At 54.1% G+C, this 25,218-nt stretch overlaps 1 protein-coding gene across 1 annotated transcript in view; it reads right to left on the bottom strand.

The window, feature by feature from the left end:
• Window positions 1–219: 219 nt before the first annotated feature.
• ARHGEF17 (Rho guanine nucleotide exchange factor 17) overlaps window positions 220–25,218 on the bottom strand; it is a gene marked incomplete at its 5' end in the record, with an annotated part of 58,261 nt that continues 33,262 nt past the window's right edge. The window contains 20 exons of the mRNA XM_008074599.2: window positions 220–825; window positions 1,823–2,092; window positions 2,212–2,386; window positions 3,603–3,751; window positions 3,950–4,017; window positions 4,298–4,384; window positions 4,676–4,925; window positions 5,398–5,699; window positions 5,940–6,139; window positions 6,667–6,740; window positions 7,347–7,560; window positions 7,905–8,023; window positions 10,838–10,923; window positions 11,030–11,139; window positions 11,398–11,448; window positions 11,786–11,962; window positions 12,184–12,276; window positions 12,476–12,592; window positions 15,629–15,811; window positions 21,761–21,838. Of these exons, the coding sequence (XP_008072790.2) occupies window positions 629–825; window positions 1,823–2,092; window positions 2,212–2,386; window positions 3,603–3,751; window positions 3,950–4,017; window positions 4,298–4,384; window positions 4,676–4,925; window positions 5,398–5,699; window positions 5,940–6,139; window positions 6,667–6,740; window positions 7,347–7,560; window positions 7,905–8,023; window positions 10,838–10,923; window positions 11,030–11,139; window positions 11,398–11,448; window positions 11,786–11,962; window positions 12,184–12,276; window positions 12,476–12,592; window positions 15,629–15,811; window positions 21,761–21,838 (3,000 nt within the window). The remainder of the gene's footprint in view (window positions 826–1,822; window positions 2,093–2,211; window positions 2,387–3,602; window positions 3,752–3,949; window positions 4,018–4,297; window positions 4,385–4,675; window positions 4,926–5,397; window positions 5,700–5,939; window positions 6,140–6,666; window positions 6,741–7,346; window positions 7,561–7,904; window positions 8,024–10,837; window positions 10,924–11,029; window positions 11,140–11,397; window positions 11,449–11,785; window positions 11,963–12,183; window positions 12,277–12,475; window positions 12,593–15,628; window positions 15,812–21,760; window positions 21,839–25,218) is intronic.

Here is a 25,218-nt window from a genome sequence, read left to right as displayed (position 1 = left end):
AGAGAGAGAGTGTGTGTGTGTGTGTGTGTGTGTGTGTGTGTGTGTGTGTGTGTGTGTGTGTATGTGTATGTAATGGGGGGGTACATCGGTCCCTCCAGGAAGGCTTGGTTAGGGTCCCAGGGTGGCCCCCAGGGCAGGAATAGGTTTTTCCTCCCCCTGTCATTTCTTCAAATCACCCCCACCCCTAGGTCATTGCATAAATAAGTGCTTGGGAAGGTACACATCTAAAAGGAAACATAAATACTGTACATGGGAAATTCTCCAGCCTTCCTACTGCCCCAGAAAAATCCTCCAAATATTGCACATGGCCCTCCCCAGCCCCATGGAGTCCATGCCCAGCCGTGTCTTTGGTAGAAGCTCCAGGGATAGAGGTCCTGGGCAGCCCACATGTCCCCCATCCTATCATGACTGGGAGCACTGGAGCAGCCAGAGGGTCAGGAGAGGCCTTGGCCTGGCTAGCCAGCAGGCGTTCCCTTGGGAATGCTTCTGTGAAGATGGGACAGAGCCCGCGCAGGCCCATGTGTGCCCCTGGTTGGACACGCCTGGTCAAAATCTGCATGTGGGCTAGGAAGAGGCAAGCAGGCTGAGGGCAGGCGGGTGAGCGCGTCCTGGGCCATGACAGACAGGGTCACACCCTCCATAGGAGGAGGTGGTTTGTGCTGTCATCTCGGCCCACGGTCTCGCTGCTGCTGCTGCCCCCACTGCTGAGTCGGAAGTCCTCATAGCCATCACCTCCACTGATGACCAGCATCTTAGGCCTGGCCGAAGCAGGGCCGCGGTGCCGAGGGGAGTCCCGGTGCTCCAGTGATGGCAGCTTTTCGGGGCCTGGGGTCGGAGGGAAGGATTGTCAGTCTGGGGGTGACTGGTGGCTTCACTGTCCCATCATGGCCTAAGCTCCCACACCCGGAAGATAAGAAAATGCACACTTCCTATGGGGATCCCACTTTCTGTTAGCCAAGAACTTATTTGGAAAGCAATGCCTACTTCCTGGCAGCCAGTCACACTTCTTTCCTCCATCTGTACTTTCTAGTCAGTAGCCATATAACTTCCCAGGGTGACACCACTTTCTTTTTTTTCTTTTTTATACTGTAAATGCTAATGCCACATAAGACACTACTCTCTATCTTGATTACCGCACAGACAGTGTCCTCTTCACTATAATTATGCAGTGTTCCCCCTGCCAATAGCCCTTTCCCAGGTAGGTCACTGAAGTCTTTCTTCTCTGAACCCAGACAACCCCTGACTGAGCTTATTGCTTCCTGATTTCCACAGCCACTTCCTCTGGGAATGTGGTTTCTTGTCCTGCCAAAACGACTTTGATTACGACCTCCTTGCTGACCATAATTTCCTGCTGTTTCGCTTCTAATTCTCACGTCTATCTCCTGTCTTCCTGTCTATATTGTGCTTTCTGATGCCATTTCTATTTCCTGCTCTGTGCCTCACTTCCTGCCCTATGCATCATTTACTTCCTGTTGTATGTAAGACATATAAAACAGGATATATTTTCTATGTGCACATTTTATCTGTGCCATATTCTGCTTCTTGGCTTAGAGTGCACTCCCTGTCTCCCATGACACTTCTTTGGACAGAACTTTATACACACAAAACACACACACACACACACACACACACACACACACACACACACACACACACAATCTAGATTTCATCTTGGGGCCTCCATGGCCTATTTCTTGTAATATATGCCTCTTTCAACTCTATGTTACACATTTCCTTCTTGAAACCTCTTCTGGCAGGACAGTGGAGAGTCTAAACTGAAAGTCCAGGACCCCTGGCTCGGGGTAGGGATGTGCTGACCCACCTGTGTCTGGGGGAGGTGGTGGGGTTGGGCAGAGCAGGTTGAAGCCATCTGGCAGCTGGACCGCAGCCAAGAAGCGGACATGGCCGGTATGTCCCTGGCCAAGGCCAGCAGGGCTGAGGGGCGCCCGTGGGCAGCTGACAGTGCTGGGTGAGGTGGGCATGGTAAGCACAACACCGGCACTGGTGCCCACCCACAGCAGCTCTTCACACACCAACAGTGCTGTGATCCGCAGGCAGGCAGCCTTGTGCTGCCGGATGATGGCATCTGAGCCTGGGGAGGGAGTGGAGACAGACCAGAGCTGGGGCCGAATCCTAGTCCTGGCTCAGTTTCCTCAGTGATGGGGCAGAAAGGTTTGAAAGGAGGACACGGGGGTAGTCAGAGGTTAGTACCTGCCAGCATCCTGTGCACAGGAGGTGTGACATCTACCTCGGCCAGTTGCTCAAAGGTGTCTGGATGGTAGAGACACACGTGGGCGCTACCTTTCAACGTCACCCACACGCCCAGGCTGGAGTCTACCATGCAAGCCACACTCCGGCTCGAATCCTGCCCCACGTAAAACGTGTGCTGTGGGAGGGCGGGTAGAGATCAGATGGGTCACTAGCAGCCCTGCCTCTCCTGGCCTGTCCTTGCCTGGAGCTTCGCCAGTGTCCCTCCCTCACAGCTCACACCAAACCGCTCAGAACGCTCATCCAGATGGACAGCAAAGGCAGCCTTGGTCCTTGGTCCAGAGCATTAACCTTTTTTTTTTCCTCAGTCTGTAATCCCGTGCCCTTGGGAGGCCAGCATTAACCTCTTAAAACTTGGTTCTACTGGCACCTCCCAACTTGATCATCAGGAATTACAATGGAGGTGCCCTTTCCCCATGAAGTTTGAGTGATTTAAGGATCAGAAGACTTCAAAGTCCAAAGGACTTTTGTCGTTTATTTTTTTGAGTCAGAGTCGCACTGTCACCCAGGTTGGAGTGCAGTGGCACATGGTCACTGCAGCCTCCACCTGCTGGGCTTAAGCAATCCTTCCACCTCAGGCTTCCAAGTAACTGGAACCACAGGTGTGTGCCACCATGACCAGCTAATTTTTGATTTACTGTAGAGAAGAGATCTCGCTAAGTTGACCAGGCTGGTCTTGAATGCCTGGGCTCAGACAATCCTCTCACCTCTGCCTCCCAAAGTGCTGGGATTACAGGCGTGAGCTACCGCACCCGCCCCGAAGGATTTTTAAATCAGTAATTGGCCTCTCCTGGGACAGATAGGGAAGCTGAAGCCTAGAAAGGAAAAATAACCTGCCCAAGGTCACATAGCAAATCAGTCACAAAACTGGGGCCTGAACCCAGGGCTCTGGACTCCAACCAGTCAACAACAGAATAGGTGAGAGGAAAACAGGAACTGCTGCCCCTGGATACCACCCAAGCTGGACACCTCTGACATGTATGTAATGAAATCAGGATTGAAGGTCAGAGGCTGATGCTAATGGATGCTGACATCAGGAAGGACCCTTGTCCTATTCTCCAAAGACTCCAATATCTGAGTTGAGAGGTAGGGTGAGCAGGAGGGTGAATAAGGACTCCTAATGGACATGGGACACTTACTGTAATCTACATCAGCTAGAGTAGAAATGAGGGTCAGAGAAGGACAAGGACTAGCCCAGCATCACACTGTGGTCAGAGGAAGGTCCCAACCCTCAACTGGATGCTTTTTTTGTGCTCCCTTCCATAGTCTTCCTCCCTCTCTCATGGGCTCAGCTCAACCCAAGTTGCCAATTCCAACTCCCTGCCCCCTCATACCTCCAGCTGCAGCGTGTCAGGGCTCAGGACAAGGACTCGGTTCTGGCAGCCACACCACAGTCGCCCACCCACAGACACCATCTTGGTGATGGGGCTCCCCTGAGTGCCCAGAGCCACTGATTTAAAGTTCTGGGGGTCCCAGAAACGGCCTGGAGTGGGATAAAGAAAGTAGGAAATTCAATCCAGTTCTGAATTTAAGCATCACTCTCCTTTGAAATTAAATGTTAACATCCCTATTTATAAACGAGGACACCGAGACCCAGAGAGGACCTGGGAGTCCGCATGTCCAGGAGAGAGCTCCAACACCAGCAGGGGATCTGGGGACAGGAGGTAGGGTGGGAAGTCACCTGCTTCTCTTTGGTAGACCACAAGTTCTCCATTGGCCAAGGACACAAACACCTGGTTATTCAGATATCTGGGTAGGGAAAAGAGGGAGGAGTCAGGGAATTCCTGAGGTCAAAGCAGGTCACCCAGGGCCAGAGGAACCACAGATAGAATGGCTATTGCTCCTGAAAGACCACCTCTTGCCACCCCTTGTTCTCCAGTTGGGGGGAGCCCGAGGCTAAGAAAAGGTAGTAACTTGCCCTAAGAGGCACAGCTAGCCTGGGGAGAGGGGCACAGCAGCAGGTGAACAGAAAAAGGACTACACATGTGGCTGAGAAGAATCTGGACAGGAAGGGCCCCTGGAACCTTACAGGATGCAGGTCACAGAGGCTGCGTGCTGGAGCTTCATGCTGTTCCTGCGGTCACGGATGCTGTCGGATGACTGGTAGACGTGGACACTGTGGATTGGGGTGTGCACCTATGACAAATGCTTGGAGCACACCAGTCCCTGGAGTCAACCCTCCACCTCCTTGCCTCCACCACCATGTTCTCCATGCCAGGTTCCTACCAAGGTACTGAGATCCCACAGCCTCCCTGTGGGTTTAAGACCCACTGGCATCCTTGGCTAGCAAGTACTCCTGAGGTATGACCCAAAGCCCTCCTGCCTCTGCTTCAGGATACCACGTGATTTCCAGAGCAGGGATCTCAGAGTTCTAGCACAGTCTCCCCGACCCCTCTCCTGTCCCTACCAGCCGTCCTCAGTGCCCAGCCACACGGAACTCTGGTAGGCCTCAGGGTCGACACTCAGCAGGTCCTCAAGGCTGCCCCGCGTGAAGGAACCATGGCTGGAGCGGCGAAGGGCTCTCCCATCCATCGGGCTGGTGCCGCAGGGACCGCCAGGCCCAAAGGAGCCAGACAGCGGCAGGAAGCCAGGCTCCTGCTCCTCCTCGGAGCTGGTTGTTTCTGCCGTGGCCTCTTTGGAACTCGGGATCTCCTCATCTGAGGGAGACAAGGTTCTCTGTCTCCATTCCCCTCTGCCAGACCTGAGACCAGATATCTTTCTAGGCCTGTGTCAACACATCCCTCCCGACCATGTTCCTCCTGAGGACCTCTCGCAGCTGTTCCTCCCATTCCTGAGGCCTGTGCATTTGCTCAGGTCTGCTCTCCTACTCACTGACAGCTTAGTGCTACAGGTGCCTTGTCGGAGCCTGGCCCCCTCCCATCCATTTGCCACACCTTGAACAGAGAGACCAACCATTCCACCCAGCCTCCTATCTTCCTTAGCTGGGCACTCCTGAGTCTTCAGGATCCTGCCAGACTGCCCCACTGTCCTCCGGGTCCTCAGTGTCACAGCTCCTACCCACACTGCTCTGCATGCCAACATCCTGAGGTTTGACTCCACGCCTTTGCCTGCACTGTCCCCTCCTCTGGGCAGTCCGCCTTGCCTGCCAGTCTCAAGCTGGGCACTCACTGCCAAAGCTGGAGGAAATGGTGGACCGGCTGGCCTGGCTCTGCAGGGTCCCCGAGGGGCTGGGCGAAGACTCGTCGTCAGAATCACTGTCAAAGGGCACCAGCTCTGGGCGGGGGTCACCCTCGGCCGGGCTTGGCGCCATCTCCAGGTCTGAGCCTGAAATGGAGATATGCAGACAGGGCTGGGGCCCCGGCTCTGACAGCGTCGCGGCATCCTCGTCTGCGGCAGCCTCGACATCCAGTTCCGGCCCGGCAGGCTCCGGTGCTATCTCGGGCGCATTCCTAAGCGACGGAGGCTGCTCCCTGCGAGAGGAAGGGACAAGGGATGAGAGCGGCTCGGCAGGACCTGCTGGGGGCTCTCCGACAGGGCCCCGCCCACCGGGCCCCGCCCACAATCACCGGGCCCCGCCCACAGCCTCCTTTCGCCGGCCTCATGTTGGGGGGAGGAGGAAGGAGGAAGGGGGAAGGAGGAGAAGGAGCGGGGAGGGCGGGGCTCTGTCTTCAGGCCCGCAGTGCGCGCCCACCCCGCCCCCCGGTCCTCACCGGTGGCAGCGGCGCTGCAGGCCGGGCACGGCCCCGATGCAGAGGATGCGGGCAGAGCAGACGGCGATGCAGGCCTCCACGTCGGGCTCGGCGCGCAGACTCAGCAGGCACACCTGGCCCACGTAGCCGTCGCTGTTGCACACCCACACCTCAGGTGAGGGCTCCAGGCAGCTGTTCAGGGTGGGTGCCGCACAGGAGAACTACACGGGAAAGTCAAGGAGGAAAGTTAAGGGAGGAATCCCGGGGACTCCAGTAGAATGGAGGGAAGCAGACCTGCATGTGAGCGTATGGATTCCTTATAGACCCCTCTACACATGCACGTGTACATGTAAGGCACACATGACACACTTTACACATCAAGTGCACTCATACCAATGCCATACAGGCATGTACACGTACGTATCCCCCGCAAAGATCATGGATACATGCATGTAGCAAATGTGGCACTGGTACCCTTTGTATGATACAGGCAGACTCACACAAGCACATTAGACATCTCAGCAATCACAGAGCCTTTGTTCACATGTACAGACATACATATGCATGAAACATACCCCCGCACGTGTGATACACATGCAGTGTCTACATGCATGTACAGAGAGCAGCACATAATAAGGAGCAACAGCAAAGTTCGAGGCATGTGTGCAATGTCGTACACAAAACTCATGAACACCTGCAAGTTCATGAACACTCGCTGGTCCCCCACATGACCCATGTGCAGACACACCTGCATGCCACTGCGGGTTTTCATGATGGGGATAGCCTTCAGGAACTCAGGATCTAGACAGCTTTTGCTGGATGCTATAGTGAAGATGGACAGACAAGGGGACGGGGCAGAGGGAGACAGACCCTGCTTAGCATTCAGCTCACCCTGGTCCTGCCCCTGCCCCTGCCCCATTTCCCTTCCTCCCCTGACCCTCAGGGTCTCTCTAGAGAGGGGCCTGATCCCAGTCACTAGAGCCAGGCGGTTGTGGGTTACACCCTACTTGCTTCTGGTCTCAATCTTTTCCCATCTATATGGTCTCGGGGTAAGACCCAGAGCTCTCTAAGGATCTTCTAAGCCATGAACCCTGATTGATAGCCTTCCCTGATCCAGCCCTGCTCAGAGTGTGTATGCAAGGTATGGGAGAGTCTTGGCCACCCATGCCTGCTATGGGACAGGCTGAGCAAACAGCGATGACCCCTATCCATGGAATCCCCTCCCTGCCAGGGAGGCCTGGGGGAAGAGGGGGGCACCGCTATATTCAGTCTAGTTTCACTGCATCAGTCTCAGTGCACCTCCCCACCAGGTGGAGCTGGAGCACAGGGCATTGTAGCTCTGGAATTTCAGGCTCTGAAGCCGTGAAGGTGATGAGGTGCTTACTGCCTGGAGGTTTGAGGAGAGTGCCACTGTGTGCCTTGGCTCACCCAGCTTCCTTTTGGCCTCATCGAAGGCCTGTTCGAAGCCAAGGCGGGCATCAGGGTGGGGGAACTCAAAGATGAAGGAGTCGGTGCCCTCGGGCCGTGTGGCACACAGCTCCAGCTTGGTTGGTGGGAAGGAAAGCGCGTAGCACAGCGCCTGCTTCTCTGACAGGTCCCGGTGCATGGCGGCTGAGAGGTCCCGCAGTGCGTCGTCTAGGCTCTGTGGAGAAGAGGGCCCAGACCTCAGGCCCAGGCATCTCACCACAGCTTGTGCCTGACCTTGAGAATGTGTGTGAGGACTTGCCTCTCTTCTCAGAAGGTGGCTTAGGTTCCACTCACAGACAGGCCTTTTCTCCCTGTCAGATGGGGATGAAGCTACGCCTCCACCCTCAGACCTGGAACATGTTCTCTCCCTCAGATGAGGGTGAGGATGTAATTTTCCCCCTTAGATAAGTGAATGGGATGTTTCCTCCTTCCAGCAAATGCCAGGGATGTGTCTCTCCCTCAGACAGGGTAAGGGTCCCCTATCCCCTCCCTCCCCTGACTTAGGCAGAGGGCACAGACCTGGTGAGGGAAACCGAGGCTCTCAGATAGCTTGCTCATTTGGCTCAGGGTAGTCAGGTCCTCATCTAGGCGGCTGATGGCCTTCTGGATGTTCTCCCGATTGGTGGCTTGGGACGCCCCTAGTGAGGATGAAGGAAGGCCATGGACAGATAAACAGAGATAGACAAGGTCAGGCTTGGACAGACACTCCTCCCCTCACTGCTCAACTTGCAGCTGGGCATGGGAAGAGGCCAGACATATAAACCAGAGAAACCCCAGGCCTGCAAGCAGAGGACTGGGCCTGATTTGGAGTCACATGGCGCAGGATGTCCGGCTATGGAGAATTCCCGAGCAGCACCGCATATAAAATGGTGGGTGGCTTGGCGTTATGCAGGATCCAGCTGACATGCAACTGTTGTGGCATTGCAGCCTCCCCCTGGGGGACGGCCAAGCAGGCAGAGCCTCGGGCAGTCAAATGTGCTGACCAAGAGACTCATTTCCCCACAAAGGAGGGAGTGATGAGCAGATGCCCTGGATTTCTGTGGTCCTATTCCCTGCCTGACTACTGCCAGGAGGCCAGCCCTACAAGCAGCATGGCACCCTGCACTCTATATTGCCAGGCTGGGCGCACAGTCTGGACCAAGGGCCTGCAAATGGGGCTGTTTCTCTACCCCCAGGCCAGGACACACAAGCCTTGAAACCAAAGACAACCCTCAATTGTACCCTACATCTTTAAAATAAAAAATAAAAGAAATTAAAAAAAAAAAGAAATCAGCCAGGCTTGGTGGCTCAGCCTGTAATCCCGCGCCTTTGGGAGGCTGAGGTGAGTGGATTGCCTGAGCCCGCGGGTTCGAGACCCGCCTGGGCAACTTGGCGAGACCTCATCTCTACAATAAATCAAAAATCAGCCAGGCGTGGTAGTGCACGCCTGTAATTCCAGCTACTCGGAAGGCTGAGGTGGAAGGATCACCAAAGCCCAGTAGGTTGAGGCTGCGGTGGCCGGGAGCGGCCACTGCACTCCAGTCTGGGCGGCAGAGTGAGACTCCAACTCAAAAAAAAAAGAAATCAAGGACAAGGGAGTTCCTTTTCCTGTTTTCCTCCCATCTTGTTTTATAGGGTGTGCTGTGGATGTATATACATTTAGTACTGGGGCCACAGGTTGCAGAATGGTAAGAAAGTCCTGGAACGGTGTGATAGCACTAGAGAAATGGACCCTGAGCCCTGCAAGTCCCGTCTGAAATGGCCCTGGGACCTGGAACCCTGTGGGGGTGCGGGGCGGCCTGTTGAGGATGGGGAGGGGCATGACTCGTCACTGCAAGATGGAGTCATATTGGACAAGGAGGCTGTGGCACTGTGTCTACAGGAAGAAGAGTGTGTGTGGCGTGGATAGCAGGGGAGTATACCAGACAAGCCAAGGCTTGGAATATTTCTGCTGTGGTCTGAATGTGTGTGTCCCTCCAACATTCATAGGGTGGAATCCAATCCCCAGTGTGCTGTTGTTAGGAGGTGGCCCTTTGGGAAGTGACTAGGTCAGAGGGGGAGACATTGTGAATGGCATTTGTGCCCTGATAAAGAGACCTGAGGGAGCTTGTTCACCTCTTCCATTAGGTGAAGACACACAGAATGTATCGTCTGTGAGGAACGACCTTTCATCAGACACGAAGTCTGCTGGTGCCTTGATCTTGGACTTTCAGCCTCCAGAATAGTGAGCAAGAAATTCCTGTTGTTTATAAATTACCCGGTCTATGGTATTTTTATTAATAGCAGCTTGAACAGACTAAGAAGATCTCCTGCTTCTCCTGAGAGAAACTGTCCCACGACAACCCTCACCACCTGGACAGACACGTTTTCTCCCATCTGACACTGTCCTACTCCTGGCCATAGTTGACTAGACCAGGAGTGGGCACCTAATTTAAAGGTGGTCAACTTATCCATTGGCCTAGTTTCTAGTGAGATGAGATGAACCGGACCAATAATAATAACAATCAGAGCCAGACACAATGGCTCATGCCTGTAATCCCAGCACTTTGGGAGTCCAAGGTGGAAGGACTGCCTGAGCCCAGGAGTTCAAGACCAGCCTAGTCAACATAGCGAGACCTTGTCTGTACAAAAAAATTAAAAAATTAGCTGGGTGTGGTGGTGCGCACCTGTAGTCCCAGCTCCTCAAGAGGCTGAGGTCGAAGAATCTCCTGAGCCCAGGAGGCTGAGGCTTCTGTGAAGGTGATTGTGCCACTGAACTCCAGCCTGGGTGACAGAGTGAGACTCTGACTCAAAGTAATAATAATATAATCAGCTTGTACTCCTACACAGGCGCTCCTGTGGGACAGGCCCATGTTCACTGAGGGGCCAAGCTCGAGGTGAGCACCCTCCAGGTGACCCTGGAGACCGAGTCTGGGCCTGATCTCTGGAGTTACAAAGAAGCAGAGAAAGCTAGGAGTAGGGAGCATGGGCTGAATCGCAGCAAGACAGGGAGACAGACAGACACAGCAGGAGGAGCGGCTCCTCGACACTGCCTCAGCTCTCAAACTCCATGGATCATTCCAACCCACCCTTTGCTTGCGCTAACTTGAGGGAGTCTCTGTGCCCTGTGTACAAAACTGCTGAACCAGAACAGAGTAACATCATCGCGTATTAGGCGCTCAAATGAGTTTGTACAGATGCATCCATGGCTAATTACAGTGATGTCTGCCTCCCTGAACCACACCACCCAGCCCCACCCAGTCAGGTCCCCGCCCAGTCGGAAGGTGGTGTGCATGGACAGGTTGGCCCACCTCCATGGGTGCTAGCCGGGCCCTCCATGCCAGTCCCCTGTACTGGATGGGAAAGTAAGGTCCAAAAGCAGAAAAGCAGATGGACAGGCAGCCAGACTGGCTGCAGCACAAACCCTCCAGGAGGGCTTCACAGACGATGATCCCAACCCCCAGAACCCCAGAGCAGGCCCGAACCAAGCCTACCTTTGATGATGTCCGCGTCTTCCAGCGGCAGTTTCCACAGCATCTTGTACTTGCTGGCCGTGTCAATGACGCTGGCTGCTGTGTACCTGTGGGGAGCCAATGGGGCACTCTGGCCAGGGCGGGGGAGTGGGGCCCAGGGAGGGACAACTGCACCCCTTGCCCCTGCCACCTGAGCCCCACCCGGCCACTCACAGGCTCATGGAGCTGCGCCTCAGGGAGCCTGACTTTCGCTTCAGGGTTGTGCAGACGATAAGGTCCGTGAACAGGAAGAGGGACCGGTCCTTCTTGCCCCCGATTGCCTTCTGTGGGGCCCGAGGCAGGATTCAGGCTGGGTGGACACAGCCCAGGAGCCCACCCACCTGCCCACAGTGCCCAAGGGAACGGCGAGGCCCGGGAAGGGGTGAGGGCTCTCCTCCAGCTGCCAGAGAGTCAAAGCAGAGCTGGACCAGGGCTCCCGCTGGAGTGGAAGAGCAGGGAGACCTGTGGGCAGTAGGTGTGAGTGGAAGAGTGAACAAAGCGGGAGGTGGGGACAGGCGGGCAGACACTGCGATACTTCTCACCACTTCAATGACCATCTCCTGCCTCAGGAACCGCCGCAGAGGGGCCTGGAGCTGTGGCGCAGGAGGGACAAGGTATCCTGAGGCCAGTTATTAATCCCTATCCCCTCCACAAATCCCAGTGACACCTCGGTCCCACCCCATGGGCCAGGCCAACGGAAGCAACATGCTATCCACTCTCCCAACACTGCTGCTGGACACAGGGTCAGAGACAGATGTGGAAGAGGACCCAGACAGGTGGTGACAGGTGGCCACAGAGGCTGGGAGCCATGGATGCAAACACACTGTGGCATCCGAGGCCGATGTGGACCCAGCCATGATTCCAGGTGGCCACAGATGCAGACACAGAGGAGGAAGGGACACAGATGTGGGTGGGGTGGGTGGCACGCACATCCTCCATGCCCTCGATGTGAGCCTCGATCTCCTGCAGCACACGGGCATGCCGCTCTGCCTCCTCTGCATTCCGCACGCCCTTGTTGATGCGTTCAGCCACCTGCTTGATGTTCCGCTGTGCATCCAGCAGGAGTGGGTGGTCCGGGTGGTCTTCAGGTGTGTGCTTCAGGAGGTCCTGGGTAGGAATGGGGACCAGACCTGTCTGCTTATCTGCCCCTGGGCCCGAGTGACTGCTGGAGCAGGAGGGCCTATAGCTAGACATCAGAGAGGACTTTCTTTCCTATCCAACCCCTGGGGACCCTGACACCAGGCTCAACTAGGCAGGGGCTCAGAGCCTCCTGTATTCCTCCCATGCTTCCAGGCCTTGCCCACCTGACCATCCAACCCCACGCTCACCTTCACCAGGAGCTCATAGCGTGGGATCCGCTGCACAGGCTTGATCATGAGGTCAGATAGCGCCTGCTTCTCCTTGTTCTCTCGCATGCTTTGCTGAAACCCAGAGCAGAGTGGGTGGGCATCGTGTGAGGAATAGTGACATGCTAGGAAGCACATGTTCAAGGACAGGTCCCTGCAAGCACCCCCCAGCTCAGCCGAAGGGCAGAGGCTGGCCCACTGACTAGGGCAAAGATGCCCAGGCTGGCCCAATGCAAGGATCACCCATGCACGCCCTGGTCCCAGTCTGCAGTACCTCCAGGAACTTGAGAAAGGCGGGCCGTGCCTCTTTGGCCACACGCACGGCGTCCTTGGCATTGAGAAAGTTATCGATGTAGGCAGAATAGGTGTTCACCAGGACATCCTTGGAGAACTGTGGGTGAGGAGGCAGGCTGAGACCCTCAGGGTGTCCCTTACCTCGTCCTGTATTCCGTGGATTCATGAGTCACCATCTTTCTCCCCAATTAGGATGGATACAGTGTCTAAGGGATCAGGCGTGTGCTTGTGTCTTTTGGCTCTAAGCATGTACGTATATCCCAGTGCTTATCCTATCTGGGTACATTTGTGTGTGGACGTGGGCCTGCTGTGTCCTGTGAGCATAGACCAGGCTCTCTTGCATCCCACTGGGCATTTCCGTCCCTCGGCCTTCAACCGCACCATGTCCAGCCAGGCAGGTCTCCTTCCCCCTCCTCTCTGAATGATAGACTCATTCTAACCACTTTGTCTTTGTTCATGCAGTTCCTTCCACCAAGAACATCCTTCCCCTTCCAAATCTCACCCACCCTGAGGACTGTGCCCAATTCACCTCCCCCAGGAAGTACTCTCTGTCCTGACTCAGGCTCTGCCTGCTACTACACCTGGCCTCTGGCTTCTTCTATCTCCCAGGGTAAGTGCTCCCCTGCAAGGAAAGAAGTGCTCCTATCCTGCCCACAGTAAAGCCTGGCTCAGGGCAGGGCACACAGCTGGTAGCTAATACCTGCTGGTGGGTTGATGGCACACTAAATATGGAGGTTCTTGGTCAGAAGCCTTGGCTGGGAGCCAAAACACCTGGTTTCTGTCTCCCTGCACCATGAATAGTCTAAGTGACCGACAGTGGTGTTTCTGGCTCCATCAGAGTCCTATCTCTCTAGGGTGTCAACTGTCCCTTGCCTCCCGGTCAGAACAAGACAGGATGTGAAGTAGCTCAGGGAGGAGAAGCCCTTACCACTCACCCTACCCTCGAACAGAGCTCCCTATGCTGCCCTCCACCCCACCCTAGGGCCCAGGGCTTCCACCAAAGTCCATGGTCAGCATCAAGTTCTGGACATAAGGCCGGGCACAGTGGCTCACGCCTATAATCCCAGCACCGAGGCGAGAGGATTGCCTGAGCCAGTGGACAACTTGGAGAGACCTCATCTCCACAATAAATTAAAAAATTAGCTGGGTGTGGTGGCGTGTACCTGTAGTTCCAGCTACTTGGAAGGATCACCTGAGCCCAGCAGGTCAAGGCTGTGGCGGCCGTGAACATGCCACTGCACTTCAGCCTGGGTGACAGAGACTCTGACTCAAAAAAAAGAAAAGGTCTGGATGTGGAGGCCGAGCCTAGTGACGCTGAGGGTGATGATGGGCTGGAGGTATCAGCACTCAATCCAAGTTGGGGTCCTATCACTCTCATCAGGTCATATCAGTTTCTAGGTCAGCAGGAACTTTATTTTTTTTAGTTGGGTCTCACTCTGTCATCCAGGTTGGAGTAAGTGTAGTGGCACAGATCACAGCTCACCACAGCCTTGAACACGTGGGCTCAGGCGATTCTTCCACCTCAGCCTCTTGAGTAACTGGGACTACAGGCGCATGCCACCACACCCAGCTAATTTTCTGATTTTTTTTTTTTTTGTAGAGACAAGGTCTTGCTATGTTGTCTTGGCTGCGTCTCAAATTCCTGGACCCAAGTGATCTTCCCACCTCAGCCTCCCAAAGTGCTGGGATTATAGGTGTGAGCCACTGTCCCCAGCCAAGCAGGGACATTCTAAGACCTTTTTCAGGTTCAGTGCTCTACCCCACAGCATAACAAACACATTAAAAACACACCCACATCCCACAAAAATAGATGTAACTTTTTTTTCACTTGTAAAATTTTTGGAAGAATTTTTACAGTTTTGTTTTTGTAATTATGTGGCTCTGAGTAACCATTTAGTTTGCATTTGGCTATGATTTATCAGTCATCATCATGTATTCTTGGGAATTCTGGCAAAATAACAAAATGCAACTGAAAGTTTTTCAAGTGTAATTAAATTCTCACAAATGAATACTAAATGTAACAGTGGAAGAAAATGGCATGTTATGTTTTACAGTCATTTAATGAGATGTTTATTAGTTTTGCTTTTGCATTTCTTTTTGAATTTTGAAATCAAAATCTCTTCTATCATCACAATCACTATTACAGGAGCTTGACATGTGAAGGCAGCGGGGGTGGGGGAAGGGGTGCTGGCCTGGCCTGTGCTGACAGGGAGTTTGGGGTAGGGGAGAGCCTGGGTGTTAGACTAACTGTGACTTCGATCAGGTTTCTTATCTCCCTGTGCCTCAGTCTTTGACTTTAGAATCAAGGTAATCATTGCACCTTTCTCCTAGAGCTATTGATACATTTATCATGTATTTATTTATTTTATTTATTTTTTTGAGTTGGAATCTCACTTGGTTGCCCAGGCTGAAGTGCAATGGCACACTCACAGCTACCTCAGCCTTGACCTGCTGGCGATCCTTCTGCCTCAGCCTTCCAAGGAGCTGGAACTATAGGTGCATGCCACCATGCCCAGCTAATTTTTTATCTTATTTTATTGTAGAGACGAGGTCTTGCCAAGTTTCCCAAGCTGGTCTCAAACCCCTGGGCTCAGGAAATCCTCTTGCCTCCACCTTTCAAAGTGTTGGAAATCCAGGTGTGAGCCACTGTGCTGGCTTATAATGTATTTAGAATAATGCTTAGCACATAATAAGTGCCAAATAGTGTTAGCTATTATTATTAAAGTACCTGATGGAGAAAAGTCCAGGATCAGGATCAGGACAGTTGTTTAGGTTCAGGTAAAGATAGGGATGGAGGTCAGTACCAGCATCCAATTGGTGGTCTGGGTCAGTGTCAACACCAGCTCAGGTCGGGACTAGGGTCAGGTCAGTGTCAGTCATTGGGGTTGGGTCCAAGATGAGGGTCAGTGTGCCAATCAACCTTGGGGTTGGGGTCTCTGTCAGAGTCTGGCCAAACTTTGGAGTTCACCCAAGGGCTGGGTTGGTGCTAATGTCTAGCCAAGTTCTGGGGTCAGTATCCGGTCAGTATGCAGGCAGGGTGGGTTGGGGATGGGGGTTAGTGGCTGCATCTGGCCCCTTCCAGGAAGGCCTGAGCTTGTGGGGTCTGGCAGCAGCAGGCAACGGGGCCACTCACCGACTGGACGAGCAGGGCTCCCACCTTCTGCTGAGCATGCCACGTCTGCACACAGTGCCGAACCTGCTCCAGGAACTGTTCATGGTGTTCCAGGAGCTCGGGGATCTGGTCGAAGATCTCGTCCACCAGAGACGGGTCACACAGCAAGGAGTTCTCTGGCTGCTTCAGCGGCTGCATGTAGCCCTGAAGAACCCACGTGGTCAGTGCACGTCCCCTCAGAGGTGGCACCCCCCTCCTAGGGCGCAGGTCCCTGTCTGGGTGCACACAGAGTCACCTGGACCTGCAGCTCAGTGCTCTGCCTCCCGCATCTCCCTTGTGAGGCCAGGAGCTCTGGGAGGGAGACGGGAAGACCTATGCCCATGTCACTGCCCGGACAAGGGTCTGGCAGGAGACGGAGGTATGGACACTCAGGAAAGATGTGTTTATGCATGAACAAACAGAGCTTGGAATGAGGAAAGCAAGATGGGGCTTCCTGGGAGAATCCCCCACCACTAGCTCAGCCAAGATTTACTGGGTACTACCATATGCTGGGCACTGTTCTAAGAACTGGAAGACAGCAGTCAACAAGAAAGACCAAACTTTCTGCCCTGACAGAGCTTACAATCTAGTCGGATAAAAAACAGATGAAAGAAGTATGAAAAAGATCCTTTTGTAGTTCATTTAGCGTGATTATTGGGTATTCATGTGCACATGTGTGATATGCCACCCTTAAACCTTGTTATAATGCGGGCACATTACCTGTCTGACAATTTCAAAAAATGAAAAAGAAAAGGAAAAAAATTAATCACATTTCATCAAATTTAAGATGCACCATTGTTTTTATTTATCTTTAAAAAAAAAACTTGCGGCTAACTAAATTACGATACGTCACCAATTACAGGGTGAACCCTGAGAGTGACATTAAAATGTGAAGACCATGTGTCTTAGACGGGGCGACACTGGAGCTCACATGGTGGGTTAAGCGGCGATAACTACTGTGGAGAAGATAAAGCAGGGAAGGCCACATGGAAGTGACTGGAGACTCTTAGTGAAACGATCAGAACGTTGTTTTGCAGTTTTCAGGTCTGCTGGTCAGTCTGTGACCGAAAGTCCTGTTATGCAATGGTGTTTCCCCAAGCAAGGCCAGCCTAGCTCAGCGGCTGGTGCTCTCAAGGAGAAGTCGCCCCCTACTGGCCAAAACTGTAACTACAGGCCAAGGAAATAGGGTGTTATTTGAAAAAGCATATGTGATGTTACAATAACATTTATATTAAACACTGTAAAAAATCTGGCTTGTTTTGTAAAACAAGCTTGAGAAAGTAAAGCTCAACAGAATCCTCTTCTTCTGGTTAGGGGGTTCCGAAAAGTCTAGGGGTGACGGTGAGGAGGCAGGCAGGCAGGCTCTGTCTCACAGATGGCAGATGAGCCAGCTTCTGGGCTGGGTCAGGGTCTCTGCTCCACCAGGAGCAGCAGCCAAGCCGCTCGCCACCGCCAGATCCCAGCGTGCCACAGAGAAGCAGGGACACAGTGGGAGGAAAGAATAAACAACGGCTGACAGCCCAGGACAGAACCCACACTCACTCAACAAATGCTCCCTGAGCAGCTGCCGTGTGTTGGCTGCTCAGTACTGGGGCTGTCTCGGTACTCAGACAAATTCCCCTTATTTGTGGGTGACATTTGAGGGGAGGGAGGCAGAAAAGGAAGCACAAGAAATCAGTAACTTACTATACGGTATGCTAGAAGGTAGGGAGTGCTATGAAATAGACAGGGGTGCTGAGGGATGGGGGCTTGTCCCGGTGGTCAGGGAAAGGGGGTTTGTTAGCTGTGAGCGTTGAGGCTATGACAGGCTGAGAGGATGAAAGTGACACTGAGGAAAGGGGGTAGTCCTAGGATCTGGGTTCAAATCCTACCTCCTTCTGGCTGCTAACCTTGGTATTAACGTCTTCATTTTAAGCACCTGGCCTGCAGTGACAATACTAATTAATTTGTGGTGGCAGTAACCACCAGGAGGTAATACCAGGGCTGTGGACTCCAATTTCAATTTGAATACCACTATGTTTCAGGCAGGGTAGACTAGCGGGTGACAGAGAGGACCTAGTGTCAGACTGACAGGGTTGCAACCCAGGCTGTGGCAATTCCTAACTCTGTGACCTTGGACAAACCGCCTTACTTCTCAGTTTTAGTTTCATCATCTGTAAAATGAGGGTTATAGTCAAGTTGATGCGAATTAACTCATGTAAAGCATTCTTTTTTTCCCCCCTGTAGAGACAGGGTCTTGCTCTGCTGCCAAGGACAGTCTTGAACTCCTGGCCTCAAGTGATCGAGCCTCCCACCTCAGCCTCCCAAAGTGTTGAGATTACAGGCATAAGCCACCATGTCTGGCCATGTAAAGCATTCAGAACTGTACCTGGCACATAGTGGGCACTCAGTAAATGTCAGTTAATGCTACTTACTAGAAGGATGGTCCTGAGCATGTTTTCTTTTTCTTTCTTTATTTTTTTGAGTCCGGGTCTCTGTCACCCAGGCTAGAGTGCAGTGGCACAATAATGGCTCGTGGCAGCCTTGACTTCCTAGGCTCAGGTGATCCTTCTGCCTCAGTCTCCTGAGTAGCTGGGACTACAAAAGCATACCAGGACACCTGGATTTTTTTTTTTCTCTAGAGATGAGGTCTCATTGTTGCCCAGGCTAAGTTTCTTAACCTCTCTGAGTCTTAATTTCCTTGCACGAAGAAGGGGAATATATTATCTACTTACAAAGCTAATTGAAAGGGCAAATTTAATTTGTTAATTTAAACACACACGTATGCATGCAGAGCTGCAGTATGCTAAATTAAACACATCTCTTTCTTGTAATCTGCCTTCCAGGCAAGTACTACTATTATCCCCACCCTACAGATGAGAAAACTGAGGCGGAGTCTGGTTACATAATGTGCTCCAGATCACACAGCTGGTCAAGAGATGAAGCCAAGTTTGAAAGCCTGACAGCTGGGCCTCAGAGCCATGCTCCAGACCCCGGAGGCGGGCCTCAGCCCTCTTTCCCACACACCAGGGCTGCCTCAAGTGACAGTCCTCAGGTTCAGGTGACACCCTCCGGCCTACCTCAAATCCTCCCCACCCAACACCTCCAGGCCCTGCATGCCTTCCCTGTGTGCAGCCCTGCCCTGAGCCCTAGAGAGACACACCCAGGCCCTGCCTGGCCCCTACTCTCCACTGCTCCTGCCTCTTGCCTACGAACTGGCATGGGTGGTGTCATCACCTTTTAGTCCTCTTGCTAGGAGACAGGCATGATCAGCGACCCTTTGCAGGTGAAACTGAGGCTCAGAGAAGTGAGATAATCAGGCTGCATCACCCAGGGAGGACAGTGATTCAAAACAAACCCTGGACGGTCCAACACGAATGCCTCCAGCGCTCACCTAGGGATGGCAAAGGTCCCCTCGGCTCCTGGATATCTACTCCTGTGAGGCACTCCGGCTGTGTGCTTCCTACGGCTTCCTGTGCCTGCCGTCAAGCCCAGCTCCATGCCCAGCAGCCCTCCCTCCAGTAGCCACACGGTTCCCCTCTGGCCCCTCCCTGCGCGAGGTTCCCTCTGGCCTCCCAGCCTTTATTCCTGCTGTAACCCTCTGCCTGGGCCCATCCCCTCCCAACTCCCTCTGCTAAAATCTTACCCACCCTTCAGGTCTCAGCTAAACACCCCAACCTCAGAGAAGCCTGCCCTGACGCCCCACACCAGGGCAGGCCCCTCTTTTGTGTTCTCATGACTCTGTGCACTTTAAAAAAAAAGCAGTGTATTTTTTGTGGTGAAATATACATAACATAAAATTTACCATTTTAAGTGTTATAGTTTAGTGGTATTAAATACATTCATGATGTTGTGTGACCATCATGACCATCCAGCTCTAAACTCTTTCCAACTATACCCATTAAACTGTACCCCTACTCCTCGTCCCCAGTCTTTGGCACCCACCGTTCTATTTTCTGAGTTTGACTACTCTAGATGTCTCAACTAAGTGGAATCGTACGGTATTTGCCCTTTGTGACTGGCTTCTTTTACTTAGCAGCATGTCCTCAAGGCTTACTCATGTCATAGGACGTCAGAATGCCTCTCCTCTTTAAGGCTGAGTGACGCCCATCATGGGTACATATCTGTGTGCACTTCTGTATCACTATATGTTGTCATGCATGATCCGTGTGACTAGTGACTGTCAGTCTCAGCCACAGACAGTGGGCTCCAGGAGATAGGCCCCTGTCACTCATTCTCACTGCTGAGCCACTGCCACACAGAGAGCACTGCCCGGCATGCAGAGGGGGTCCACAGCAGACTTGTGGAGCAAACAAATGAATGAATGAATGAATGGAAGCTCTGGATGTTTCCAGGGCTCTACCTTCTTCACCCTTCGCTCTCATTCTGCCTGCATGGCCTAAGCAAACTCATCCTCAGCCGTGCCTGCCAGAGGACCTCTGGCTCAGGGCCATACTCTCTACCCCAGGCCCCAAACCCATGTGTGCATCCAGGCTCTGAGCCACCCCAGAACCCCTGTGTTTGAACCTGAACTCGCCACCCTGTCCCGTGTGCCCTTCTGAACCTCACCTCTCTCAGGCCAGGAGTCCAGACACCATCCTGTCTTCTCCACCTCGCCCCACATCCAGCCAGTTACCATGCCTGGCCTGATCAGTCCACCTCCTGAGTGCCTGTCCCAGCGTTCCCTCCCCAGCCTCTGCCTTCGCCTATCTCAATGGCCTTGGCCTATTCTTCTGCCACCATCTTCCCAGCAGCCTGATGTGCTCCATGAAGCATGACTCAGGCCACACACCTCCCCTGCGCAAAGCCCTGTGCCAACTCTCCAGGGCCCCCGACAGAGTCTGAACCCTCCTCCTGGTACTCAAGGCCGCCACAGTGTGGCCCCTGCTGACTCCTGCAGTGTCACCACAGGACCAGCCCTTTGTGTTCTGTGCTGGCCATGTGGACCCGAATGTGCCAGGCCTTCTCTTTAGTTGACTGCTTTTTTTTCTTTCTTTTGAGTTAGAGTCTCACTCTGTCGCCCAGACTGGAGTGCAGTGGCCCGCTCCCGGCCACTGCAGCCTCGACCTGCTGGGTTCTGGCAATCCTTCCGCCTCAGCCTTCCAAGTAGCTGGAACTACAGGCGCACACTACCATGCCCGGCTAATTTTTTGATTTATTGTAGAGATGAGGTCTCGCCAAGTTGCCCAAGTGGGTCTTGAACCTGCGGACTCAGGTAATCCACTCACCTCAGCCTCCCAAAGTGCAGGATTACAGGCTGAGACACTGAGCCCGGCTAGTTGACTGCTTTTTTTTTTTTTAGTCAGGGATCTCACTCTATCACCAGGCTGGAGTGCAGAGGCACAACTATGGCTTACCATAGCCTCAACCTCCTGGGCTGAGGTAATCCTTCTGCCTCAGCCTCCCAAGTAGCTGGAACTACAGGCAGGCGCCACCATGCCTGGTTAATTTTTTAATTTTTGGTAGAGACGAGGTCTTGCTATGTTCCCCAGGCTGGTCTCAAACTCCTGGGCTGAAGTAATCTTCCCAAAGTGCTGGAATTACAGGAGTGAGCCACCGCGACCAGCCTCCTTACTTGACTTTGCATGTGCTGTTCCTGCTGCCAACAAGACAGGTCTTGGAAGCCAACACCTCCTCCAGGGAACATCCTTCTTCCCACTGAGGGGAAGAAGCCCCTCAGTGCTTCTAGAGTGTCCTCTATATGCAACTATGACCTCAACAGAACTGACAGCTTTGGGGGGAGAAGCTGGTCTCTCATTCATGAGCGGACAGGACCTGCACACAGCAGGTGTTCAACATTTAATTCCACTCAACAAACGTGTTCCCAGTCAATGAATAAAATGGAAGGGGCACGCCAGAGGAGGCTCCAGGTCTAAGCTCAGGTCAGAGCTGCTAGGGGAAAGTGGAGGAGGACAGTGGGACTGGGGCGGCCTGGCCCTCTCCATTTTCTCCTGCCCTGGAGGTGGCATCCTCCTCCTTTGGGGTGGCCATGTCGAGAGTCCTCCGTGGAAGGGCAATGTGTCCCAGGATCACAGCTCTCTGGCTTCGGGTCCCTGTCTATGGCAGGGGTTTGCTCAGGCCTGTCTTACAGCCTCTTAGAATGACCGTCCTCAGGGTCCTGGCTCCGAGACTTACCTGCATCAGGGTGCGCAGCGACTCCACATACGACTGCTCGGTGTCCAGCAAGGTCATAGTCACGTGCTTCCGCATGTCCTGTGGGGACAGGACCAGAGGGTGAACAGGGGTCTCATTCCCTTCAGATCCCATCACCTGCAACCTCACAGGGCCTAGAGAACCCATCCACGCCGTCTCTGTGGCCTTTGAGACCTGCCCTCCTGCCACCCAGAGCTCCTGGCTGTTTCCCCAAAGCACCCAGGTCTCCCCCGCCACCAGGCCTTCACTCGGGTGCTCCCCCTGCTGGGAATGCCCCCTCCCATCTCAAACACACTGCCTCCCCAGTTAGGCCCTCACAGTTGTGGGCAGAGCTGAAGATTTCTGGTTTGCTTCTTGGCACCCCTGCTGGGCTCTTAAAAATATCAATAACCTAACCAGGAGTGGGGGCTCACACCTGTAATCCCAGCACTTTGGGGGCCAAGGCAAGAGGATTGCCTGAGCCCAGGTGTTGGAGACCAGCCTGGGCAATTTGGCAAGACCTCATTTCTACAGTAAGTAAAAAAATTAGCCAGGCTTGGTGGCGTGCACCTGTTCCAGCTACTTGGAAGGTTGAGGTGGAAGGGTCGTCTGAGCCCAGGAGGTCAAGGCTATAGTAGCCATGATCATACCACTGTACTCCAGTCTGGACAACAGAGTGAGACTGATTAAAAAAAAATACGATAATCTTTCACATTTGCAAAGGATGATGCCTCTAGACCACCTCCCACTCCAGCTGCCAACTCTGAAGATGCCACCCTTAGGACTACAGAGAGACAGCCCACCTGGCAGGTCTTCCCACCATCCCTGAGAGGAGACACTGTCACCATCTGCTACAGATGAAGACACTATGGGCCAGAGAGGCAAAGTTGAGGGTGAAGGTCACACAGCAGGGCGGGATCAGGGTTCAGCTACTCTCAGACAAAGCAGGTTCCAAATTCTCTTGTCTGAGAAAGTTAACCGAACCCTCCTGCGTGTCGGGCACCATTCTAAGTGTGATATGTTATTAAAGACTCCTGACCACCCTGAGGAGTAGATGTGACTATTCTCATTTTAAGGTTGGGGACAAGGAAGCGATTACACTGATAACTCCCTGCTGAGGATCTGATTGTCTGAATTAGAGTCCCCACAGGGTTCCCAGCCTCTGCACCCACACCCCCAGGGACAAGGCGCTCACCCCTATCAGAGTAAGCCCTGCTCTGTGGGAAGGCTTTGCTGGAAGCCAGTGTGGGAACGCCATCTCTGTGTTCAGCCCTTTGGGACAGAGCATTCCTGTTGCCTGTTTCCATTAGCCCTTATACCTCTGAGTTCCCCTCCTCCAGGAAGCCCTCCCAGATGGCGCCAGCCTCCAACGCTTCCCTCCTCCAGCAGGGACTCCACTCCAGGTCTCCTTGCTGACCCCTCTGAATCCCTGGTGCGATCCCGGGCAAGGTCTCTGGTTTAGTGTTCCCTCAGCCCCCCTCCCAGGTCTCAGCTTGGCCACTGCTTGGACTCTGCCTTGGGCTTTTGCCATGGAGGTCTGCTGGTTTGAGCAGACACTTTGCAGGAGGCCATGCCAGGGTGTGTGTCCATGTCTGTGGCATACCTCCAGCCCCCACCCCTAGGAGCCCCTCAGGGTAGGGACTCAACCCGTGGGGCTGCCCTGGTCAGTGCTATGCCTAAGGCCCATTTCAGCTTAGTGAACCCAAGCTCCAGGCTGGTGCAATCCAGTCACTGCTCACCCCTCTGAGGTGGGGTCTGCCCACCTCAGGTTCCCTGCTCTCTGATCCAGGCACTCAGGAGTCAGGCCTGTCCTTCAGTGTCCTACAATAAAGCACACCCAGGGCTCCCGTACTAGGAACTCAGTGATGGGGGTGTGTGAATGATACCCCTTTGGGCTGGCTTGTCCCACCCCCCTTGCCAGTCTCCCCCTTGCCAGCCTGTGCTCTTATAGGTGGGAAGGCACCAGACCCTGCCTCAGGTACAACCAGACCATCGCATTCTCAGTGCTTCTGAGGTCTTTAAAAAATCAGGGCAGCTTCCAGTAGGAGGCGGTGTGAGCTGGGCCCACCCTGGGATGGAGAGCTTCAGGAGCTAGAAGGGCCTCCCAAGGGAAGGCCCAGATGCTCGATCCCGCCCCACCCCACCCACAAGGACCTGTCAGCACCTCACAGACATGGCCTCATTTTAGCCTCACACTCACGGCTCTGTGACACAGGTGTTCTCATCTTGCCTGCACAGTCAGAAGGGTGATGTGACTTGCCCGTGCCAGTGACCAGCAGAGCCAGGGCCAGGGTCTCTCCAGCCACCTCATGCTGCGTCTTAGGGCCCCAGCACCCGGAGTTCTTGCCCAGACCAGACAGCCATGAGCCACAGGGTCCCCAGCTCTGCCCTTACTGGCTGTATGACCTTGGTGCCCCTGTTCCCCCATTCTCTTCTGTGAAACAGAGCTGGCGATCCCTCCCTCCCAACACTGTGAAGGCAGGGTGACGGCGCAGAGCAGCTCTGTCCACACGCCGCAGATCCCCAGTGGCCAGCCCTAGGCCACCTGAGTGAGGTTGCACAGGGAGCTCCCTGACAGCAAGGCCAGGCTGGGTCCTGGGCCCCTCGGCCACCCTCCCCCGCCCGCATCCATGAGGGTCATGGTCGGGGAGGCTTCCTGAGAGGCAGGGCTGGCGCTGAGCCTGATGGCCGGGAGCTGGGGTAACACAGGGAGGCTGACGCTGCACTGCCCGCCTTTCCCAGCCTCCTCCCTACTGCAAAGCACAGCGGGCTGCCACTCAGCTGGCAGGTAAAGGCACGGAAAACAAGGCCAGATCCCTGTCACTGCATAGAGCACCCCTCTGCACGTGCCCAGACATGGGTGGAGGGTATGGGGGGAGGGGAAGCAGGAGACTGACAACGCAGCTGTCAACCAGAACAGCAGGCCCACCTGTTCTGGGCAGGACAGGCCTGCAGGCCTAGCCTCCCCAGAGAGCCCCTCACCCCTCAACAGCCCGGTCCTCAAACCTTCACTGCGCTGGGCTCTGAGTTGGGGCAGGAAGACAGAGGGGGCCTCTTCTCCTAATATGCTTGGGCATCACAACCCAAAGACTGAGACCCTGAAGTGCACAGCATGAAGACAGACATGTACAGAGAGAAGCCATAAAGGCGAACCATCTCACACAGAGGCAAGAAACGCAGCCAAGTCATCCAGTGAGAATCAGGCCCCCAGTGCAGAGACTTGAGGCTGTGGAGAGAGACACAACACAGCACAGGAGGACAGAGCCACAACCCCCACTGGGGCACAATCAGAGTGCAGGCCCAGAGAGACACACAAAGACCTGGAAACAGGCCCTGGAAGCCTCCTCCTGCCCCACAGGGAACGCACACGAAGCCAGGAAGGGGACACCACTGGTCCCACCGCAGCATGATACCTCCAAGGCCCAGCAGGTCCAGGGGCAGGGAGAGGGTGGGGGGGGGGG

The sequence above is a fragment of the Carlito syrichta genome, unplaced genomic scaffold, assembly GCF_000164805.1.
Source record: "Carlito syrichta isolate Samal-C Ts95f unplaced genomic scaffold, Tarsius_syrichta-2.0.1 Scaffold117767, whole genome shotgun sequence".
Classification (NCBI taxonomy): domain Eukaryota; kingdom Metazoa; phylum Chordata; class Mammalia; order Primates; family Tarsiidae; genus Carlito; species Carlito syrichta.
The sequence above is the reverse complement of the archived record's forward strand: the minus strand, read 5'-3'. Positions and strand labels throughout refer to the sequence as shown.